Source organism: Pholcus phalangioides, unplaced genomic scaffold (genome assembly GCF_987345545.1).
Source record: "Pholcus phalangioides strain wild (caught in Gottingen) unplaced genomic scaffold, Ppha-v1.0 ptg000017l_1, whole genome shotgun sequence".
NCBI lineage: Eukaryota > Metazoa > Arthropoda > Arachnida > Araneae > Pholcidae > Pholcus > Pholcus phalangioides.
This window is the reverse complement of record NW_028301610.1, coordinates 39,427,051-39,447,936: the sequence shown is the minus strand read 5'-3', so window position 1 is coordinate 39,447,936 and position 20,886 is coordinate 39,427,051. Positions and strand designations below refer to the sequence as shown.

The following is a 20,886-nucleotide window of genomic DNA, read 5'->3' as shown; positions in this document are numbered from 1 at the left end:
TTTTTCTAGCTTTCTGTAGTTCTTAAATGAAAATCAACAAGTAATGTAAATAGCGACGATGTCTTAAAATCTTCTAGTTTATTTGTTCTATTAATTAATTTCATTTTTCAACTTCCAGCAGAAACTAAATACAATTATGAAATGTCTGCGAAACCGAAGTTGTTATTTAGTGATCGTTTATTTAAATTATTTATTTTATTTGTGCATGATTCAAGGGAAATTTGTATCTACTACCTTTTTTAAAGGAGAGGTCCCTGACTATAAAGGTTAGGTCTATCTATTAAAGTGGACATGTCGAATCTATTACCTTTGAATTGGCAAGCATTGAAATATCCAGAGGAGAAAAAATTCTGAGGGGTTATATACTTCATTAAAAAAATGAGGGGATACTCTCTGGAATCTGGATGATATTACATAACAAAAAAATATATCAATATTTGAAAAAATATGGGATGCTTCCCTTCAGGGCACACACTGTATTTATATGATTTACATAGATTTGAACAGCATAAAAATGTCATTTATTGTTTGCCAACTTGCTTTTCTATCATTGTTGAAGAATACATAGCAAAATGTCTTCCCCCACACACACATGCAGCAGCGTCGGAGCCGGGACTGTTGTGGGTGCTCTAGGAAATTTATAGAACGGGTCCGAGTACCTCTAGAATTGATTCAGAAATCAAAATTTCCTACACGAAACTCAAGACGAGCACCCACAGGTTCGAAACACTTCCGACGCCCATGCACACATGGTATTTCCCTCCAAAATGTAAGGGCTAAAAATCGTTCTTGCTTGTCATGTCAAGAAATAGAACACGCGTGCCTTTGAGCCATTCTGCTGGAAGTTGTATGGACAGCTCACGCGTAAAAATCGAATGTTTAGGAATTGTTTAGAATCATCCATGCCGAAACGAACTCAAAATATGCAATACATTTATTTGAAAAATATAAAAAAAACTCATGTTGCTTGAGAGCAACACGGCTAAAAAACAGCTGCAGCACACCTGATTCCGGGATTACGCTATAAAAGTTTGATAGATCTTTTACAAAACTGGAAAAAAACAACCAATAAGCCTATTTGTAACCGATGCGCTTATCGGTTGCATTTGTTCAAGTTTTATAGAGTAACTTTTTTATAAAACTTTTACAGTGTAATTCCCGTATAATTTCGAAATGAATGAAATAGTGAATATAACCTGGGAAACAAAGAAAAATTTTAATATATGTCAAGTCATAGTCAAAATGTCAATCATAGAATATAGTCTAAATATGAAATGATACCAAGAAAGAGGTAAACTCATACTAGCATCCTGTAAAACCAGGATTACACTATTAAAGTATAATAAAAGATCTTTTACAAAATTTGAAAACAACCGATATACCTATTGGTTACGTAAGCGCATCGGTTACATTCGAGCGAATGTAACTAACAGGCCTATTGGTTGTTTTTTAAAGTTGTGTGAAAGATCTTTTATCAAACTTTTATAGTGTAATCACAGCCATAGGCCGGGATTACTCTATGAAAGTTTTAGAAAAGTACAAAGTATAAGCGCATCGATTACATTCGCTGGAAAATAACCGATGTGCTTATCGGTTGTATTACTTAAGTTTTATGTAAATGAACTTTTCCAAAACTTTTATTGTGTAATCCCAGCCTAAGGCTGTTACATTCCTGTGAATGTAACCTATACACTTATTGGGTTCATTTCTGAAGTTTTATAAAATAATTTTTACCAAACGTTTATAGTGTAATCCCGGCCTTGGAGCGGAGATTCTCGGTGACTTATTTTGGGAATAAACTTGAATAGAAACTTAAAAAATGCTACCAATAAGCGTATCGCTTACATTCGAGCGAATGTAACCAATATGCTTGTTAGTTGTTTGCTTGTTTTTTCAAGTTTTGTAAAAGATATTTTATCAAACTTTTGTAGTATAATTCCGACTTTAAGACTGTGATTCCTAACAGTATATCGTGGCACTTCTAGGGTGTGACCATAATTATTTGATACCGAGCTGGGGTGCCGTGAGACATTTGAAATTTTAATCTCATTCCAAGAGTGTAAGAACTTAAAGCGTTCGAGAATCACTACATTAGTCGAAGAATATCCATCTACCGTTGGTTCTGTTCAATTGTAATTACAGTACAACAGAACCTCCGGGCTAATCGTAGGGAAGGTCATCACGGATAACCGATAAACACGGTTAAACCACCGGGAGATGAAAAAAGTAATTTAAGTAACAAAATTGCGAAAATAAAGGTATTTATGTATTTTACCTTTTTAAAATGACTATTCAATGTATACTGTATACATGTATATATATTCATATTACCTGCGAGAAAATCTAATAAGAAAAATTACACTTCTTTGCACAGCTAAGTAGCCACGCTACACTAATATACTGGGCTTCACTGATGGCAGAAATAGTAATACCTCAATTTTCCGGGCTAATGGTGGAAATGGTGATTATGGACAGTGGCGTATTTACGGGAGGGGAGGGGCTTAGCAGAGAGACTATAGCCCGGGGCGGCAAATTTGGGGAATGATTGGCCAAGATAATTAGTAGAATGGGAGCAGGGCCGCAACTAGAGGGGAGCAGGCGGGTCTCGTGCCCCGGGCGCTAGACCAGAGGGGACACAAATTTTATTCTCAAACCTCTCCTTCAACATTAAACGGGGGCGCCAAAATGAGCGCACTTGCCCCGGGTGACCAAACATCTAGTTGCGGCCCTGAATGGGAGAAGGACGGAAAAATTTTTATAACCTTCAATATATTTACCTCTGCCCAGAGAGCTAGGGGCTAGGTCAGGGAGTGACTAAGAAAGTGACCCAGAGAGTTTGCAAGCACGTGAGTGAGCAAAAGAATGAATTACAGCATGAGCAAGAAAGTGAATGACCAAAGGGAATGATCTGCAGATCGAGGGACCAGGACGGTGAGTGATCTAGAGCAGTGTTTCTCAACCGCCGGGCCGCGGCCCAGTACCGGGCCCTGATATCATTCATACCGGGCCGCGAGTGATTAGCCGTTTCATTTTTCCTCATTCATTTTCCGTTGGTCATGTGTTTGATCGAGCCTTCGACTCGCAAAAATGAATGAAACCGGGCCGCAAGCTTGGAAAGGTTGAGAACCACTGATCTAGAGCGTGTGCAAGCTTGTGAATGGCCAAAACAGTGACCTAGAGACCCCATTGATGTTCGTGAAATCAAGTCTTCTCCATGACCAAAGCGGTAGTATCGTGTTCTTCATTCATTTCGGTTGAATAAGCAATGGGTATTGAGACACGTATTTGTTGAAGTTGTGTAAAAATACACCCTTCAAACTTCGCTTAGAGCGGTCAATACACAGTCGCCAATCATTTGAGAAATATTCAGATAGACCCATTTTTATTTGAAGTCCTCTAACATCTTGACAAAACACAAGATCGTTTTCATGAGAGAAGAGAGATAACAAAAATCCTTTTCCTAGTACGATGGAATGTAATTTCTGTTCCACTATCACGTAGATTCTTATTAAATCTAGAAGCAATTAATTCAGATGCTCTTTTTGAGAGTCTCAGATCCCTCATAAGGTTACTTATCTCGTTTTGATTGAAACGTTGAGGACTTGATGATGCTCCCTCATAATCACTATCGCTCACTTGGTCCGTATCACAAGGAAAATCAGAAAGATGAAATTGATCTTCAGAGATCTCTAGAAACTGATTGGACGATGGAATAGGAATTTTGTCCGAGTGCAGAACAGTTCGTCTTGCAGAGGCTAAATCAGGATATGTCCACTTACTGCGGTTATTTCTGTTTATGCCAGTAATATTCGCAATACAAAAATAACAGTCATCAAAGTGGTTTATGGTTTCCCTCTAAGTCATTGCGACACCAAATTTTAGACCCCTTCTCTTCCCATTAGTCCACTGTCGTAGATGTTCTGTGCAAGTTTTACACACTATGTGTGTGGAGCTCAAACATCATCTTGGTCACCTAGCCTAACGCCAAAGTACCCAAGGTAAGCTGCTTGTCAGAATCAGAAATGGCTTTTCTGTTCTCTTCAGTGCCGTCTTAACGCATGGGCTCCCCCGGGCACGGCCCGGGAGCCTCACAAAAATGAGAACTGGTTCAATTTTTTAGGAATTTGCTACGTAGAGCCTCAGAAAAATCACTTGGCCCGGAGGCCCATGATGCTCTTGAGACGGCCCTGGTTCTCTTTTAGGGGGTACTCACCACGTATGTAGCAAAATACATCAGGATGGTTATTGCAACTTTTTCGACTGGATGTCATTCTTTCTTTTCATCAGCTCTCAAAGCAAAGAACTTTACAAGTTATGTAGTTGTTGGCGATTTGCGAAATGAGAATCCTAGAACAGATTTTAAAAAAATGCTTAAAACTTTATTTCGATCCAGATTGTCTACGACCATGCTTTGCGAAAGCCGAACAACACACACTTAACTTGGAAACTTGGACTACATGTTTGAAATGAATAAGCTTTTACTGCCGACCAAAACCATCGATAAAATATGAACCAAACCATAGGTTTCCAACTGGTGTTTCGCGAAACCTCAGGGTTCTGTGAGAGTTTTTTTTTAAGTATCCGCGAAAAATCAAATGTCACGGAACCCTTTAACCCTTTCACTTACAAGCTATTGGCAAGAAATTAAGATCATTTCTATTTGACGAATCGGCGATAAATATTGTAACCTTGTCCTAACCTAACCGCAGAGAACGGAAAAGGTGAAGGAGAAAAAAATAGAAGGAAATGAGAAAAGAAAACAAATGAAAAGAGAAAAGAAAACAAATGAAAAGAGAAAAGAAAACAAATGAAAAGAGAAAAGAAAACAAATGAAAAGAGAAAAGAAAACAAATGAAAAGAGAAAAGAAAACAAATGAAAAGAGAAAAGAAAACAAATGAAAAGAGAAAAGAAAACAAATGAAAAGAGAAAAGAAAACAAATGAAAAGAGAAAAGAAAACAAATGAAAAGAGAAAAGAAAACAAATGAAAAGAGAAAAGAAAACAAATGAAAAGAAAACAGTATAGTAGATAATAGATATGTATAGATAGAGAGGATAGAGAGTAGGTACGAAGTAGAGTTTTCTTTTCACTCTTATCCTATCTGTTCTCTTTCGCTCTTATATGTATACAGGCTATCCCAAATTGTTTGCACAGCGGATATCGCTGTAACCGTTGACTTCCGAAACATACCGTAAAATGGTACAACTTTGTGCCACTTTTTGAGGTTTTAAAGAGTATCTCCTTCAATTATGCACTAATTTGTCTGAATTTTTTACCTACATATCTCACCTAGTAAATGATGTGTCGGATAAAAATCAAAGTTTGATAAGTGGGGGGGGGGGAGAGAATTTTTTTCATGCGGCATAATCTTGTACCCCTGAGGGCCACCCTTTTTTTCGCTCTTTAAAAATGCATTATAAACTCTGGTGCATTCTTATCACTGCTTTTATCGTTTCTACGTAGCCTATCTGCTTTAGTAAAAACCCTTCAAACATTATTTTCCCAGTTTTTGTTTTGTTTTCTTTACGTTTTTTTTATAAATTTAAGAATGAAAAATGAAAACAAGTTTAATTAAAACTATTTTATTAAGGAACTATTGGTAGGTTTGATACACATCTACCTTTAACAATTTTAAACCCCCTTATGAAGAACACTCACGGCTTCATGTGAACTAGGTACATGCTATTGCCAGCAAGTTTTGGTGGATGAGGATCTCTCAGCTTCCTCTCTCTTTTGAGCATGAATGAGATTGAATTTTGATGAATGTGTGCCATACCTCTTTTGCGTCTCACGTCTAGAAATTTTCTTCTCCATGATCTCCGTCAACACCTTCTGCAGGAGTTCATCTGTGTACTGTCGATACGGACGTCCACCAACGTTTCTTCATTTCTTACGTGACATATCTGCTACAAGAAAACGAAAAAAAGATAAAAATATGAAAATTGAGAAAAAATTGGTAACACAAAGTTCAGATTATTGATAACAAGTGATACTACGGGTAAACAAAAAAAAACATTTAGAAACACCCAATGCACCAATTTGTAGTAGATAACATAGAAATAAACACATGTAACTTACCAGATCTCTTAGGAAATTCTAAATGGTCCAACCAAAAGAGACTACAATTTTTCATGAACACCAAAAACTTTCTGATAAACACGTGGGATAACTGAAAAGGTTATTCTTACCCAACATTACCTCTACATACGTGTACCTTCCTACCAGTATTTTTCCGAACTTCTGATTTCGCAACCATTCACCACTAGAATGAGTTGACGTTTGGCACAAAGTTTTCTGCACGTGCAGTTATTTAGAACCTCAAAATTTCTTTCAGAGGTCGTGTACATGAAAAAATAAAGAAATTAACTTTTTATACAGTCCCCATGGAAAACCGAATAAGAAAGTTGCTGCTCTGTCTCTCCTGATGTCAACAAAAAAATTTCATATTTCTAAGTGCGATACTAACTGAGATATTCGAATTTGAAAAATGGGGAAAAGTTGGGGAAAAAACAGCGTTAAATGCGGGCAAAACGGTTTTTCCACATTAAGTGTTCTTTTTTCCCAACTTTCCTCCGTTTTTCGAATTCGAGTATATCTCAGTGAATCTCATTCCAATTAGACAAGTGGAATTTTTTTTGTTGGCCTCAGAAGAGACAGGGCAACAACTTCCTAATTGGATTTTGAGGCACATGGGGACTTATAAAGTGACCATACGCCCCGTATTTCCCGGGGAACAGTCCGGTTTTTCTTTTTTTCTGGCCGTTTCGATTTTTTTGCAAAAATGCCCCGGTTTTTCTCGTTTTTTAAACAAAGTTTACTTGAATTTGTAATTTTGATCAAAAATGTAGACACAGGTAGTTTTCGTAACACATATTGACAACACTTGAATTGCCATAAGGGAGTTGAAAGATTTTGAAATAATTTTCTCAAACATACATAAACCATATACAGAGTAGAATGCTTAATAACATTTTTTTTGTCAGAAGCCCGCTGCTTTTTTCATTTCACGTGCAGCTGTGAATAAGTTAATTCATTTAATAGATTTTACTCAGCATCTTGTGCGTTGAGAGTAACATTGATTTTTTACATAGAACGCAGACATGGCCTCCTCCTCCTCCTCACCAGAACGTATCCCGCCACTCTGTCTCAACCAAGAGATATAAGCAGATGGTCAAAGACCTGTAGACGTGGCCTGTGTGTGAATTTCACCAAAAACCTTTCTTTTATTATATATTTTGCAGAATAAACACATTCAGAGCACAAAGTGAAACTGTAAACCAATATATGATAATGTTCTAGTGGTCTTTTTCCCTTTATTTGGGGAAAAAGGTTGAATGGGGGAATGGAAAAAATAAATTTGAATCGATTAATGAGAAGAAAAATATTCAGAATTCTCTTATCATCACAAACGAACTTATTCTGAAAATCTGTGGTTAAAACCCCGGAAAGCTATTGAAGAAAAAAAAATGTTTATCGAGAGCTTGTTACACTGATTATAATGAATTAATGTAAAGAGCAAAGCATATTGGGAAATTTTCCACGAGTGGTCAACCATCACTGTATTTGAGTGAGGGCATTGAAAATTTTGATACTCCACACGCCAGGTCGCACCCAACACTGCTGTTTTTACTTATCACTTAACATCATGTAATAAATGTGAAAAGCAAAAAACAATTGTCATCCTCTAGAGAATTATGTGCTCTGGCTTAAAACTGACTATCTTTTCACTGTGGTTATTACTGACTATCATACTGAGTTGTGAAGTTGGTTAGTGTAATGTGTTTGAATTTATTAATATTGAATTTTTAAGCCAGAAGCACTGGTTCCACCTTTTTGCTACAGACGCCATAAATGTTGTTTATCTGGAATTTATGTCGTGAAAAAAATGTTTTTGTACTGTTTTGGAACTTTTTATCCACTAGGAATCGAACCGCTTGCTTAACTTACACGAACTTCACGGGACACCCTGTATATTACAGAAACATTCAAAAAAATTTTTTGGTGCCATGAAACAGTCAAACGAACATCAAAGACTCCACAGAACAGCCTCACATCCATCAAGGTTTCCAAGAGAACCTCTGCGTTGAAAACCAGCTGTGACCTCTCAATCAAATATAGCTCCTCTATATATATAATGTGAACTTTACACCAACATTCTTTCTAAGCCTGCGGCGTACGACTGAAAACGCTTCTACGCGCAGAGTTTCTACCGCACAAAAGAAATTCATTACATGCAGTAGCATGTTGTTTTGTCATTCACGCAGATGTCAAATTCTTGCGCGCAGAGAAACAACAAGTCCGCACATTTTTGGAATCGCCAATTGTCTACTTTAGCTGAAGAGTGCCATCCAGACACAACGCCCGCACCATCGGGCAAATATCTACTGAACTGTTCTGAGAAGCCATAGATAAATCATAAATTGGGCAAGAAGCCGCAGCTGGAAAAAAATTGAGATCTACTTTAGGATCAACGGTTCGCCAGTAATTTGCGCCCAAGGGACTCAAGTAATCACCTTGCATATGATAGCGCACTTTCCCGGATTGCAAGAGGACCGGGTTTCGATTTTTCGTACAGTAACCAAACTTTTCTTTCTGAGTTCACCTCAGCATAATATCCAGAAAAAAAGGTGTCTTTCCTCGATATTGAGCACTATGAGATTCATGTGTAAAAATTTGAGACTGAAATGTTCGATTTATTATTTAAGAAAAACGTTTGTACACATACTTTCGAGACAGGCTATATGTGATTTTACAGTGTTTTAATGTCTTTTTGTTGTTGACTAACCATATACCATACCGACTACACAGGGTGTCCTGTAAGTGCTAGCACGGTCTTTATCTCATCAACCGTCCGTCGTAGAGGTATGATTCAATTTCAAAAATGTTCACAACAGACGCTAAAAATTAACCTGTATCAGTTTTGAGGGTGAAAATGTAGTGCGTAACAAAATAAAAAATTTAAATTCTTATGCGGTCCCCCTGTGCTCCAACTTTCTTTCCATTAGAAAGTTGTTGCCCTGTCTCTCCTGATGCCAACAAAAAAATTCCATTTCTTTAAGTGCAACATTCTCAGAGATAATCGAATTCGAAAAACGTAGGAAATTTGGGAAAGAATAGCGTTAAATGAGGAAAAAAATCGTTTTACGCGCATTTAACGCTGTTCTTTCCCAAATTAACTGCACATACACACATTTTTCGAATTCGAATATTTCTGCCAATATAGCACCTAGAAACATGGAATTTTTTTTACTGGCAACAGGAGAGACTGGGCAACAACTTTTTAATTGAAGGTTAAAACAGAGGGGACCGTTTAAAAATTTAGATTTTATAATTTTGTTACACTGTATTTTTAGTTTCAAAACTGGTGCAGGGCAATTTTCGAATGCCTGTTGAGTATTTTTTAAACTGGAATCATACCTCTACGACGGACGATTGATGAGATAAAGGCCGTGCTAGCACTCACAGGACACACTGTATACTATTAAGATGAATATGCACTCATTGGCGTACACAAAGGAGGGGGTTCAGGGCCGTAACTAGGCCAGGGCAACCGGGGCACTGCCCCAGGGCCCCCAAAAATATTTAAACTTATTTTGCATAATTACCTTTTCAAGAACCCCGAAGGAAAAGTGACCCAGAGGCCCGAAAAGGCACGCTACGGCCCTGGGGGGTGTTCTAACCCCCCCCCCCCCCAAGCAGAGATTATAGCGTTATTTTGCCAGGGAAAAACGTAAACACCCCCCCCCCCCCGATAAGATTCTGCATGCACCTATGTATGTACTTAATATACCAACTGTAGTGATCTGGAGCTATACCTCGGCAGACCAAGTCTTAACCGTATGCACTGAAACTATTCAAGTCCAAAGTATTCTTTTTTATTGCATTTTTTCTCAACTTAATCATTGATTTTACATGAAATGGCTCAAAATCTTTCAGAAAGAGGTATCTGGAAAACGCAATTCTGAATTAATTCGTTAAACAAGGCACAAAAACTGAGAAAAATCTTCACTAGAGCTGAAACATTTGTGAGCTGAGACATCCGTCTATTCCTTTAAGTGGCATAGTAGAAATCACTAAACCCCTATAAAGTGCCATCTTTTTTAATGTGAAGTAGGCTTTCTTCAGATTTTTAGGTGTAAAGTGAGGGGTATGAGGGAAAAGTGTTCCATTGAGAAAAATTGTTTTTACAAAATATCTAGACTTGTCAATGTTGAAATAAGGGGGCCTTTAAGGAACTGAAATATTTCGTCAGTGCTGCTTAAGGGCATAGGCGGAGATAGACTTGGAAGTTTGGGGAGGGGGCCAGCAAGATGTCAGTTCATATATACATTAGATCAGTCTACTCCACCTTTGACGCTGGGGGACCCCCATCTCCCCGTATCTCCACCCATGCTTAAGGGTCAATTTTCTATACCTACAAGTTGATCATTGATCATTTTTGTCGCACCACTGTCATTTTCTGCACACGAGGGCTAATTAGAAAGCGTCCTATAATTTTTCGCCGATTCCAAACGGCAGCGATCAACATTTTGCTGTTTTATACTAACCGAGAGGTTGGTGCGCTAACCCCTCAGTGTGAGACTCCCTGTGGTAGCAATCTTTTTCTGTGGTCATGGCACCGTTTCTATTGCACCTCCACGTCAGAAAAGTTTATGAAAAAGGTGCATCAAGTGTTGAACTCTCAACACTTCTAAACATCCTTTGGTACTTGACACGAGTATCTTACCATCCTAGGCTACTACGCCTATAAGTTACCATCTACCCGCGGCACGCTGTGGTATCAGTAGCCGCCCGAGAACACTTTTCAAAAATTGAAGAAATATTCTATTCTATTTCTGAATCAAAGAAATTCTCTATAACTTTTAAGCAATCTTTTTCTTATCATATGGTCTAGTAGGCTACCAAACCTATATTTAGTATGGAATAGATACTCTTAAAATAATAATTATGTGAGAAAGAGATATATGCCTTTCTATTCAATGCGTTTCTGTTCAGTTTCCACTTTTGGGCATAGTTGCTGGACGTACCATATGTAAGAAATTCAGGATTGTCCCCATGAGGGGCATGAATTGTATAATACAATTACATTGTATATCCATGAACTCTTGGGGAGGGGGCAAACTTGTGAGTCTTCAGGTTCCAATGTCTATGCCTAACATGGTATAGATAAGAGGTTCTACTATATATGTAAGATTTCTATATAAGAGGTTCTACCATAAGCAATCTGCATTATGATAATCAGATTTATGACTCAAAAATAAAAACAATTTAGAACTCTAAAGAGTGACAAGCTCAACAAAAAATGAAAATATGAAGACCATTTTTGCAAAAATGGAGAAAATTGCTCGTGTTATTTAAAACGGGACACATAGTTTGTGTGTTGGAATTCGTAGTGGTATATGCACATGGAAAATAATCTTGATTCTGGCATGGCTTGAAAGATTGGACACCGTTGATCTATAATATCAAAAATTATTAAAGATCAATCCTAAAAATCCAAACAGTAATTTCAAGTTCCCTCCCGTGAGAGAAAAAAAACAATACACTCTAATTGAAACAAAACATTGTTTAATAGAGGTAAAAACTTCAAATTGTTGCAAATGAAATTATACATTGATACGTTCAAAACAGGTAAAATGACATCCTGGAAAATACAACTCCAATATTCATAATCTGATTATATGATATGATATTAATTCATGAAATAAAGCATTATGAATTCCTTAGTCTTTGGTATTAACAATTTCACCAAGGCACCAATGCAAAATAAATTTGAACTCAGTCCCAACTGAAAAGAAAATTTTTGAAATTAAATTTGTTATGGAAGCACACAAAACAAATTAAGTGTAATTATAACCAATATAATGCACAGAATTTATCAACCAGCATTGAACTCTATGAGAAACAATCATCAATAACAGAGATAAACAGTTTTACATAGCAATGTTCTAGAAAAACCTGGGGAACACACCCATACTGTAGGTTCCTTGCATTGGAAAAAGATCTGTAAGTGTTAATAGTTTGACAATACTGATATAATGTGTGTTCATTAAATGTTATACTTTCAGTAATTCCTTTTTAATTTATTATATACCTGGCTGCTCTATCACTCAGGAAATGCGTGTGCAGGAAACAGAAAAGCTGTATTATATAGATGCATTTTAAGGCAGGACCTCACAAATCGCTAAAAAATGTAGGCCCCTGAACAATGTTAGATCCAAATAATTTTTTCACCATAGAAAAAGAGGTCTAAAATTGTGTTTCTTTTGACTTTCCAGGGCACAGTGAACCTCTTTCAGATATGCAGATATAAATTCCAAACATTTTGTGCTGTTCTCAGACTCTAATTTAGTAACTATGCTAAGAAAATTTTAGGCGCCACTATCAATTTTTAGTCGCCATGGCAACCTGGTACCTGAGATTTTTCAAGCCGTTTTAAATGGCTAGATTTTTCTTCTCTTTCACCAGTACCACCAGGTAAAAGTGGTAACTGCACAAAGTATGGCTATGTCTATCACCATTTATAATCTTTATGGACTCATAGTTCAGATTAGTAAAATAACAATCACCCCCCTGGAGTGAATTGTTAGAAAGTGAGGCTTTTACTGGTTACAATGAAATATGTTACCAATGTTCTTTCATGAATAAGAAAACAACAATGTGACAATTTTTATACAAAGTTTGACATTTTTAAAGTACAAATTATTTTAAAGTTGCCTCTCATTAAAGTAATCATCTATACAGGGTGCATAATGAAGTCCTTATACACCCTTAAAGTTTTGAACAAATGATTTTAGAGCAGGATACCCTGATTTAAATTGGCGTGATTTAAATCAATCACGATCGTGATTAAAATCATAATTTAAATCACTTGATTTTTAAAAAATCATTAATTTAAATCACAAAATTAAAATTTCATTTCTCCTTTATTTAACTTCAATGTTGTTGAAGCAAAAGTAACCTAGTACGGTATGCATGTTATTGAAATGCTGTAAAGTTGTCGATTAAAAGAAATATAGAAGACTGGTGTTACCTGCGGCTTCTCTCGCCTGGATTTGGTAATCTGCAAATTACTTGGTGATGATTCCCCCATATAACATTTGAACACCTCATGACCCTCTTGGGGAATGAACTTTCAGAAATTCTGTCTTGGTGGGTGTCTACACTATAAAATGTAATACTGACGAAATTTCATATGTATTGCTTCAGCGATTTTGGGACAGTGATGATTGCTCCATATAACCTTTGAACCCCCCCTTCCCTTATGGGGTTGAATTTTGGAAAATCTCTTCCCAGTGGGTCTCTACATTAAAATACAAAAATACTGACTATTTATAGCTTCAGTGGTTTCGGATCTGTGTGATTTCTTATTGCAGGAGTAGCTGGACCTTGGATGCAAAGCCCCATGTGCAGCCCCCAAAGGCAACCCAAGAAGCTGACAGGGCTCTAGTCTAGCAGACCCTCGAGATAAACTTGATTTTTTTTTAAAGAAAGCTGCACGCCATTGTTTAGCATGCAAACGTTTTGTCACCATACGTCCAGCAAATTTTTCTGCTTTTTGGTCTAGAATTATTCCGCTGCTCTTGATAATGCAGGATAATTTAATCCTCAAAACAGCATTTATTGGTGAGTCACTATCACTTACACTAAATAAAAAAAAAATTAGATTTTTTTAAATTTAAATCAATTTTTTTTTATTACATTTAACACAGCTTATTAATTAAAACAAATCTTGTTAATTATTAAGAATGCACATTTCCATATCACCTAATCTCTAAAATTCAATTCAGCATTAATGAATAAACTACAAATTAACAATAAACAAATCAACTACAATCAATTATTTTTTTTCAATCATGATTTTTTCACACCGTTTCAAAGACCCACTTTCAATTAGAAAAAATAATCGAAATAGCATGCCCATTTTATAATTCACCATTCCTTCATATTTAATTCATTTATTTTACTCTGGACTGTATATGTACTGAGATACAAACTTTAATTTTTATACGCTCCTCCAACTTCCAACTAGAAAGTTGTTTTGTTGCCCTGTCTCTGCTAAGAACAAAAAAATAAATAAAAAATAAATCTATGTATCTAAGTGCAATATTCCCCAAGATATTGCTCAATGAATGTTGAGAGGAGGGTGCATCTCAGAATTTAGAAAAGTGCCAATAAACTGCAACTTTAAAGAATCTTTTGAATTTTTTTAGCTTTTTTTCTCAAATTTCTCTCTTGATATATACTGCTGTTTCCCTAATTTTCAGCTAATTTTGCATTTGAATGTCTCAGCTAATATTACACTTAGAATAATGGGTTTTTTTTGGGGACTCAAGAGACAGGGCAACAACTTTGTAAATGAAAATTAGATGGGGGCACACAAAAAATTGAATTTTGTATCTCATTACATATACAGCCCCTGGAAATGATACGTCTAAAATAGGAATGTTATTTGGATATCTTTTCTAATAGAAAGTATGTATCTACAACTAGCAGTTCAAAAGTCGAAGGGATGAATAAAGACTTTACAATACACCTTGTATGAAGAATTCTACTTGGACTTTTTGTTGGAATATATTTATATTTTACATTTTTATGAAACAAAGTAGAAAAATTACAGTGTGAAAAGTTTTCTATATCAAATTCTAATAACCCATGAATTCATTTTCAATAATAATTACGTGTTGTTGTATTAATACCTTTGCAAATTTTTGATACTGTCCAGCCGGTAATATTTTTGTTCATTAACCCATAATAATAAGTGTTATGAATGGCGAAATTGTTGATAGACACTTGAAAGCCAAGTTAAATGTAAGACATTGCCAGTGCAATTTTATTTGCCATGGTTATTTAATGATCTAACTGCCACATAAAGATACAGTATTTCTGAGGAAACTATTTTTCATCAGTCGTTTTTCTGGGGGCAGCTTATTTATTGAAAATTATGGTAATTAATTTACTCAACTTCTAAATTCTATGCTCATCTTCAACTCTAAAATGACACAAAATTTAATCCTTGAATTTTATTATGCATTTTGTCATAAATATATAAATTCCAAAATATTTATTACTATAAGGTGTCTGCTACTACAAGCGCCAACATGTAACGTAACAAGTGGTGTGCGCAAGACTACTATAGCAGTCTTACACATACACATGACTTGTTATTGCTTGTAGTAGCTTCTAGTGGACAACCGGCCTAAGACTTGGTTGAACACAGCAGAAAATCCTTATCCAAAACAAAAGGGAATGACCCCTTCCAAATAAGAAAAACTGGGTACAAGTAAATATCTCTGTAAAGTTATGAAAGAGCTAAAATAAGGCATTTTAAAGCTAAAGACCTTGGCCTAGAAGTTGCACCAAACTGGTAATATTAGGGGGCAGACACTTTATAATTATGTCAATTTTTTAGTCTTGTTGCCAGTGGTTTTTTTATCTAAAAAAATTCCAAACCAGGAAAAATTCATGGTCATTCTTCTATTACTTAAGATGACATCTAAACACAAATTTGATTTTCATAACACACAAGAAGGACATTTACCTAACTTTAGATTACCACCTTCCCAGACTTTGGATATCTTTGGATATGAAGATGTAGTTCCAGATACAGGAGGTTTTACTTTACGAACAAAACTGGGTTTAACATTTTTATAGAGATAAAAAATAAGTAATTTCCTATAATTTGTGGTTTTTTTTTTTAGTAATATTAACAACATTTAATTTACTAGAGATAAGTTTTTACATGAACACCAAATATTTGTTTCTTACACACATAAATATCAATTTTAACCTGTAATTACATGATATTTAAATCAAAAAATAATATTTCAAAAAATTTGAGAGGTTGATACATAGAGAATAAAAGCCTAAACAGGAAACATCATACTCAAATTCGCCATGTTCACAACTATCCGGAATGGGATTTGTATGCTAGAAAAAGAAATGAAAATAATTAAGAATACATAGTTCTCTAATGAGAAAACATTTTTTGAAAGAGGTGATTGAAAAAAGAAAATAACTAAACTTGGAACTATGTTGGAAATACTAATGGCAAAATAAGTATGGCATACACGATGATTTTTCAATAGCTGGTTAGATTTTTGTGTGGCTGTCATTCAATGAATAAGATTCTCTTGAGCTATGGCACAACTAAATGATCAATACAGCACCCAGGATTAATCAACATGATAGGAACTGCAGGTTGGGTTGAATAGATAAGTCTGCAGCTGCTGAGCATGCCCTCACCAATGACCACAAATTCAAATGAACTGAAAAGTTTCATTTGACAAAGACTGTTTTTCCCACTATTATGCAAAGCTACAATAGAAATCTTCAAACATCCTAACTGCTATAACAAAAGAGAAGCAGCAATAAAGTTAAGTGAAACTTGGAACCCTGCGGTACCATCAGAAACAAGAGAGCAGATGAACTGGCCAAATCCTCCACTACTCTCGAGAAAATACCTAAAGTATGTAAACCACCATATTCGTTCTGGAAGCGTCTCTACTTCTAGGAAATCTAGAAAAGTTGGAACACAAAATATCTGAAATTCAATACTGCAAAATAGACTAAACACTTCTTTCCAACTGAAAAATATTGATTAAAGCGACTTTACTTTTCTTCTGGTTTCTATCTCACCCAATTTTTAACTGGACAAGGCAACTACAAATTCTTCCTGGCAGAGAGACTTCCACTCGTGCAGTTGTGGAAAGAGAAAGGAGGATCCCGAACATCTGATCTTTGAGTGTTCAAATGTGAGAACTCAGAGAACTGCAATTGCATGCAATCTGCAAAAGCTTCGATCCAATGGCCACCTGGAAAATCAAAATTAGCGTACTCAAAAGAGAGACTGTTTGCACTTCAAAGATTTGTACATACCATAAAGGACTGCCGCTTCCCTTTTCTGTCTTCCCCGCTGTTTCTATCATATGTAGATATTATTTAGTTTTCTTCTTTTTTTTTCACGTATTTATATTATGTTTTTTTAAGTATATGCTTACAACTTTTTTTTTACTCCTCCCACTATTTTTCTTTTCTTATAACCTTACCTTTTTTCAGTTTTTTTTTATTATTTTTCATATTACGGTGTTTGCTTTTCATATTATCATTGTTTCGATTCTTTTACACATTGTTATTATTTTACATTATTATTTAATTTCATATTGTAACATTACCAATTGGGCCCCCATGGAAATCGTCTTTATTCTAGTCATTGTTTTACCTTTGTCTCCGGGATCGACCGGTAGGATCGTGTCCGCCGATAGGTCTCCAATTTGTTATGTTTGGTTGCCAGATTCAATATTATAATGTTTACAATATTTCCTTTTCTCATGAAGTTATGTAAATCAGATACAAGCTAATACCGCACCTTCAATGTTGTGATTGGTTCTTCAGTGAGGCATTGTGGGAATGCTATTATATAAAAGCCAGCTAGAGATGTGCTGAGCCTCTACTTCCTCTCGACTTCCTTGCCTACGACCGATTCAATGAATTAATCAGTAAGGCGTCACGGCCTGTCATGGTGTGAGTCTAGATCGTCTCATAAATACAATGAAGTTACAATAGTAGAAGTGTGCCTTGGCACTTATCCCGTCTCATCGCACGTAAGGTTTCAACGTCGTCGTGATCCAGTGATCGGTTAGTGGCTAGACCGGCCATCCGTGGACTTTCATCTCCAGTTCCATGTGCAGTGGCTGAGCTTTCATCTCAACGTGTGTATTTACACCAAAATCGTCTGAAGCTGGTGCCGACGAGTCTTTGGTTGTGTGGCAGACAACTGGGAGTATCTACCGGACGATGTGATAGCACGTGAAAACCTGGACACGGCGGTGAGATCGATTCATATTTGTTTCATTGTGACAATGAAAGAAAAACCTAATTGTGATAAAACGTTAATTAATAGTTTAACATATAAAAGGCCTATGATAATTGTGATTACGCTGATTAATGGTTTAACAATATAATTGAATAAATGTTATAGTTCTATCTAAACTTTGTCTATTCCATTGTTGTCATCCACTCAATGTTTACTGGGGAAAAAATATTAAAGAACCGGGAGGTAACGATCATCAAGAACGTTACAATATTATTTTACATTATTATTTAATTTCATATTATTTTACATTATTATTTAATTTCATATTATTTTACATTAGTATTTAATTTCATATTATTTTACATTATTATTTAATTTCATATTATTTTTATTATTCTTATATATTTTTTATTACTATATTTTTCTTCAAAAACTATGATTTTTCTTTTGTATATTTTTCAAGATAAATATGTATGGTAGTCTCTCTTATCTGACATAAATGGGCAAGCAGAACGCCGGATAAGCAAAAATGTTGGATAATACGGAGGTGTTAAGAAAAAGCCTATTAAATGTCAATGTATGTTATTTTAAACATTACAAACCTAATATGTTTTACAACCAAAAAAAGAATAAATTAACTTACAGAATATTCTGAAGTTAAATACAGTACTTAAAAAGTTCAGTCCTGTGATGATTTAAAGAAATGTTTGCAGCATCATTATGTCTATTCCTGTAGCTTTTTCTTGTTGCTCAATGTATTTAATTGCAGTTTCTAGAGCCTTAACCCCTTTGCTTACAAGCAAATTGGCAATTCGGATGCTCTTTATTTGACGAATCAACAATCAATATAGAAACCGTGTCTTAACCTAACCGCACATTAGAAAAGGGGGGGGGGAAACACAAATAAAAGAATAAGACAGTATAAAAATGTGATAAGAATGAACGTACAATGTTAGATTTCTTTTCACCCTACCTGTTCTCTTTCACTCTTATAAGACAGATACATCATATGCAAGGAAAAAAATCACTATCAGGGTATACAAAAACCAAAAGAAAAAAAATTGTAAGGTTACAATAAAGCTTTGAGATGATCAGGAGAGAGAAAAGAAAACAGAGTAAACTTGTTTGAATTCATTCCACTGGCGTTTGCATGCAATATTATGTTCTTTGATCGTAAAGCGGTTAACTCTGTTATGTAAAATTCTGAGAAACTCAATAGATAAAGATTTGAAACCAATAAATAAAATACCAATAAAATAAAAACCAATCAAATAACTCTGCTATTGCCAGCAATTAGGAGGAGCATTCTGGATACACAGTAAATGGACAATACCGGAAAGTCAATCCATAAGTCCACTTACGCAAACAAGTCTAAAAACGGCAATTTTTCGTGATTCAGCCATTCAAGGCTGGCAATAAAAGTTTTGATTTTGTTTGTTTCAGTTAGCTTCATCTAATATCTCATCATGATCCCAACTCCTTTAGCATTAGAAAAACATTGCTATAATCCCCAAAGCAGAATGATTTACATTGTTCTGCAAGGAGCCCTCGGCTGACTGGAAATGTTTTGCAGTAAAAATGCCCATAACAGTGTTTTCTGCCCTTTTCTTGAAATTCTTCCAGATTGTTCTGCACAATATATATGTTGCAGATTTTCACATTTTCTGCTTTGGGTCCTATAATGCTCAAACTCTCAATAGCCTCTTAGCCTAAGAGGATCTTATTCATAAAGTTAACAAATGTCAATAGACTTATAAATGACAATGCATTGTAATTAGCATGAATAATAAGAAAAATAAATAGCTTCATATTCTTGAATATATTGATAATTGGATCAAAAAAGAAAAGACAAATAAAATACTCATGAAAGCTTGAAATAACAAAATTCCATTTATCTTCTTAAAGAAACTACATAACTCAAGATTCAAATACAAGATGACTCTCAATAGATTAAAAAAAGTCAACACATACAAAATCTGATTATCTGTGATTTGTGTGTGCGTGAATTTTTAATCAAATTCTGATAGTGAAACCCTGGTAAAATGATAAATCCCTTTTCAATGATATTTTTTTAAATTTTTGATTGGAATCACCTATAGTCTAATGCCCTGATTCCCAACGTGGGGTCCACGCCACATTGGGGAGGTAATGATTTTTAAGGGAGGGCAATTTCATTTTTTAGTGGGAGCAATCAAGGCTTAAGAAAATTCATATATTCAATGAAAAAATAATTTCTCAGAATTAATGAAAAATTCATACATTCAATGAAAAAATAATTTCTCAGAATTAATGAAAAAATAATTTCTCAGAATTAATGAAAAAATAATTTCTCAGAATTAATGAAAAATTCATATATTCAATGAAAAAATAATTTCTCAGAATTAATGAAAAATTCATATATTCAATGAAAAAATAATTTCTCAGAATTAATGAAAAATTCATATATTCAATGAAAAAATAATTTCTCAGAATTAATGAAAAATTCATATATTCAATGAAAAATTCATATATTCAATGAAAAATTCATATATTCAATGAAAAATTCATATATTCAATGAAAAAATAATTTCTCAGAATTAATGAAAAATTCATATATTCAATGAAAAATTCATATATTCAATGAAAAATTCATATATTCAATGAAAAATTCATATATTCAATGAAAAAATAATTTCTCAGAATTAATGAAAAATTCATATTCAGAGTTAAAACAATTTCAGAACAGATGAAAATTAATAAGTAAATAATTCAAGCATTAATGAAAACTCATACTTAATGAAAAATACTTTCAATATTAATGAAAATTCATATTTAATGAATAAATTATCTCAGTATATAAATAATATTCTCCAATATAATGTAGAGCTCCCTATTTAACTCGAAAACCTGGAATCCACTATGTGAACAGAGATACCAAAATATGACTTTTTGGCCATTGGGCTTCATGGAAAGTTTTTGGCCCGCGCTGTCTCAAAGGTTAAAAACCACTTTAATAGTCTTTTCGGCTTCCTCTACGTGGATACAAGATTTCTTTTTAAATAATTAGAACTATGGTAAAACCTCCATTAACA

The 20,886-nt window shown here is 34.8% G+C and overlaps 1 protein-coding gene across 5 annotated transcripts in view; it reads right to left on the bottom strand.

Annotated features, from left to right (window-relative positions):
- Positions 1-11,551: 11,551 nt before the first annotated feature.
- Positions 11,552-20,886, bottom strand: part of nbs (nibrin) — a 39,450-nt gene continuing 30,115 nt past the window's right edge. For 2 of the 5 annotated variants that reach the window (XM_089246114.1, XM_089246112.1), the window contains 2 exons: positions 15,887-15,930; positions 11,552-11,788 (listed from right to left, as the gene is read on the bottom strand). In XM_089246114.1, coding sequence (XP_089102240.1) covers positions 11,779-11,788; positions 15,887-15,930 — 54 coding nt within the window. In that variant the 3' untranslated portion in view covers positions 11,552-11,778. Of the gene's footprint in view, positions 11,789-15,886; positions 15,931-15,975; positions 16,815-20,886 lie in introns of those variants that run through there. The other 3 variants (XM_089246113.1, XM_089246110.1, XM_089246111.1) reach the window with 2 other exon arrangements.